The sequence below is a fragment of the Crocuta crocuta genome, unplaced genomic scaffold (assembly GCF_008692635.1).
Source record: "Crocuta crocuta isolate KB4526 unplaced genomic scaffold, BGI_CrCroc_1.0 scaffold30, whole genome shotgun sequence".
Lineage (NCBI taxonomy): Eukaryota > Metazoa > Chordata > Mammalia > Carnivora > Hyaenidae > Crocuta > Crocuta crocuta.
This window is the reverse complement of record NW_027528345.1, coordinates 12,081,060-12,084,141: the sequence shown is the minus strand read 5'-3', so window position 1 is coordinate 12,084,141 and position 3,082 is coordinate 12,081,060. Positions and strand designations below refer to the sequence as shown.

General features: G+C 57.9%; 1 protein-coding gene across 2 annotated transcripts in view; it reads right to left on the bottom strand.

Moving 5' to 3' along the window:
* Positions 1-1,407: 1,407 nt before the first annotated feature.
* ACVR1B (activin A receptor type 1B) overlaps positions 1,408-3,082 on the bottom strand; it is a 15,863-nt gene continuing 14,188 nt past the window's right edge. For both annotated transcript variants that reach the window (XM_077753428.1, XM_077753427.1), the window contains exon 8: positions 1,408-2,690. In XM_077753428.1, coding sequence (XP_077609554.1) covers positions 2,565-2,690 — 126 coding nt within the window. In that variant the 3' untranslated portion in view covers positions 1,408-2,564. The remainder of the gene's footprint in view (positions 2,691-3,082) is intronic.

Below are 3,082 nucleotides of genomic sequence, written 5' to 3'. Positions count from 1 at the left end.
GGGGTGGGAGCTTCCGCAAAACCCGCCCAGTCTTCCCCGAGGTGTGGTGAGGCCAGGAGCCCCCCCCACCCCCGGGGAGCAGGCTAGTGGCTTGGGAGTCCCCCGGTGGAGGAGTGTTGGCAGACCCGAGGCTGGTTGTGGCTGGGGCGCAGGAGTCCAAGTCCCANAGAAGGTCCCCCTAATGACACCATTGGTATTCAAGGGAAATTAGTCAGTAGCCAGTAAATTGGCCCAAAGGGTGAGGCGAAGATCTCCTTTAACACAAGGAAAGAAGCCACACATCGGGAGAATGAAATAGGAAGGCCAGGAGCACGGGGAGACCCACGTAGGCGGGAAGGGCTTGCCCTCCTCCACAAGNGGCTGCGTACACCGTACACCTTACGCCTCCCCTGGGGGCAGGCGGGGGGCTCAGAACTATGCAGTAACTTAGGGTCTCACTGCCCACCGCAGGGCTCTTTGGGGGTAGGGAGGGATCCTGGTCCTTGGTGGTCTTTTCTAAGAGCAATCGTTCCAGGCTCAAAAGGCTCTCAGAACCCACTCTACAAAGTTCTGGTCTTGAACCAGGCGCCCGCTAACTTGAGTCAGCAACTTCTTCAGTGTTCCAAGAGCAGGACCCAAGCCTGTCTTGCTCATGTCCGAATTCCAATTGCCCGGCCCAGGGCCCGGCACACACACCAGGCCCGCGGCAAACACCTGCTGAGTGAATGCCTGAAAGAGAGACGCTACAACCAGCTGGAGATGCACAAAAGGCCAGGGTCCTGAAGCAAAAACCACTCACAGAATGGGGGGGCGGGGCACAGTGCAAGAGAGACTAACCTCCAGGGCACAGAGGGAGGGGACTCTCGCTGCTCGGTGGGAAGAGGCTCAGGTGCAAGGACAAACACTTCCAGTGTGACTGAGCTATGTGCGCTTGATTGGAGCTTTTTTTTTTTCTTTTTTTGTGGTTGTTTTGTAGCAATTTCTTTAAAAACAAAGAGGTAATCATCACGTAGAGATGGTTTTCCTTTTATAAAAACTTAACAATATTAAAAAAAAAAGTTAAAGTTCAGACCCTTCCAATAAAATTTTTAAAAAAAGGAAAAAAAGAAAAGAAAGAAAAGAAACAAACCAAACCACTCCAGTTAAAAGTTATGGCTTCAAAATTATTCTATACCTAAGATATGCTGACCAAACCACCACCCATAACCGTGCTTCTAGACGTCATTAAATACTATCCTCAGGTTAAAATAACAGGTTTGGCTCAGGCTTTGCCCTTTCATGGGCCCCTGAAGTGGGTGCGTGTCTCCCATCTCCCCTCCACCGCGATCAGATAATCCAGTAAAAGACCCATGCAGATGCCTCCCTCCCCACCCCTCGACTCCCTCCCCACTGCCTGCCCCCCTTCCCCTTCCCCACCCTAAACCCATCACCACCAAAAATATACACTGCTGTTTCCAGAATCTGGGATATGAAAGACAGATGTGACATTCCAATCTGAGTCCCAGGATCAGGGCCTCAAATCCCTTGGCCCTTCCTTGATGCTGTTAAGGACGATGCCCTTGGGCTGGCTCATTTCCCACGGTTGCCGCTGACCACAACACCCAAGACTTCCGCCAAGATTCTTGCCCTGCCCACCCCCCCTTCCCGCTCCGTCCCTGCCTCACATTTGGACCCCAAATCCTCCCCTGCCCGCCATGAACAACTGGGCCAGCTTTGGTTCACGATCTGAGACGGAGGTGCTGACATGGGCGATCTGAAATGGGCGGGCAGAGCAGCCTGCTGGGAAGGGGCCCCCGCCGTGGCGTGGGGGTTCCGGGGGGAAGAGGCCGGTAGAGAGACCTCCGGGATGGGCACAGGGCGACTAGATGCTGCTCACTACCAAACAGAGGCACCAGCACGCAGAGACGGCATGACGACCACACCCCCGACCTGCACATGCACAGAAAGCTCAAGCAGGTAAGTGCGCACCTACAGACACACACATACACACACACACGTGTAAGGGCGTGGCACGGACCAGGCACAACGGGGGACGCACCTCGGCACATGCACACACGGCTGGACAGACAGGCGGCAGGCCCCCTCCGGAGGCCCATGTGAGATGGGAGGGGAGCCCGGGGCCCAGAGCTGCCGGTGGCAGGGGCTGTACTTGGCTCCTCTGGGCCACCGCAGAGCGCCACCTCCACCGCCGGAGTTGGTCCCAGAGGACACCATCGGTGCTGCTCGGCAAAGGCAGCACTCGGCTCGCCCGGGTCCGCCAGGGCCTGTCGCCACCCTGGCTATCGGCCAGCTGCTCTGGGTTTTGCGGGACTTCCCACTACAACCAGTTCGAGTCGTGGCATCGAGTTCTCCACACCATCCGCTCTCAGCGTCTCCATGCCATTAGGAGGTAAATATAAAAGGTGTCTGTGTCTCAAACCCAACATGGGAGTGAGGGAGTCTCCCGGGCTCTGTCCCTCTTTCGGACCAGGGCTCCTGGCCACCGAGGGCTGGGCAGAAACGAGAGGTAGGCCTCCATCGTACGCTCAACATGGCAGCTCGGTGTGTAGTTCCCGCTGCCCAGGGCTGCGTGTGGGGGAAGAGGCTTAGATCTTCACATCCTCCTGCACGCTGAGCTGTGAGAGGGTCTTCTTAATGCGCAGGGCGGTCAGGCGGGCCGCTCCGTTGGCGTACCAGCACTCTCGCATCATCTTCCCCATCACCCGCAGCGCCTGCGCGGAGACCCGCAGACCCAGGTCAGCCTGCCCCTGCCCTGGGAGGCCCTCCTCCTCATGGCCACACTCCTCATCTCTCGGCAGAGCCTGGCGTGATGCCCCTCCCCTGAGCCCAGGGGAGCACTCTGTGAGCCTCCCTCTCCCCTCGGCCCTCCCTTCCTCGGGGACAAGGAAAAGGGGAGGACTGCCCCACCGAGTGCGGCCAGCCTGCCCAGTCCCGCGTCGGGGTCCCCGGGACAGCGGTACCCAGCGTAGCCCCTGCTCTGAAACTTCTCTCAGGTTTGAGAATCCGTTTGTACGATTCTGTACTAACTGTGTTCTCTTAAGGAGCACACGAAGCAGGCACACCAGGACCGCGCCGTGGTGTTTGCGAGCACAGCATACGGTGG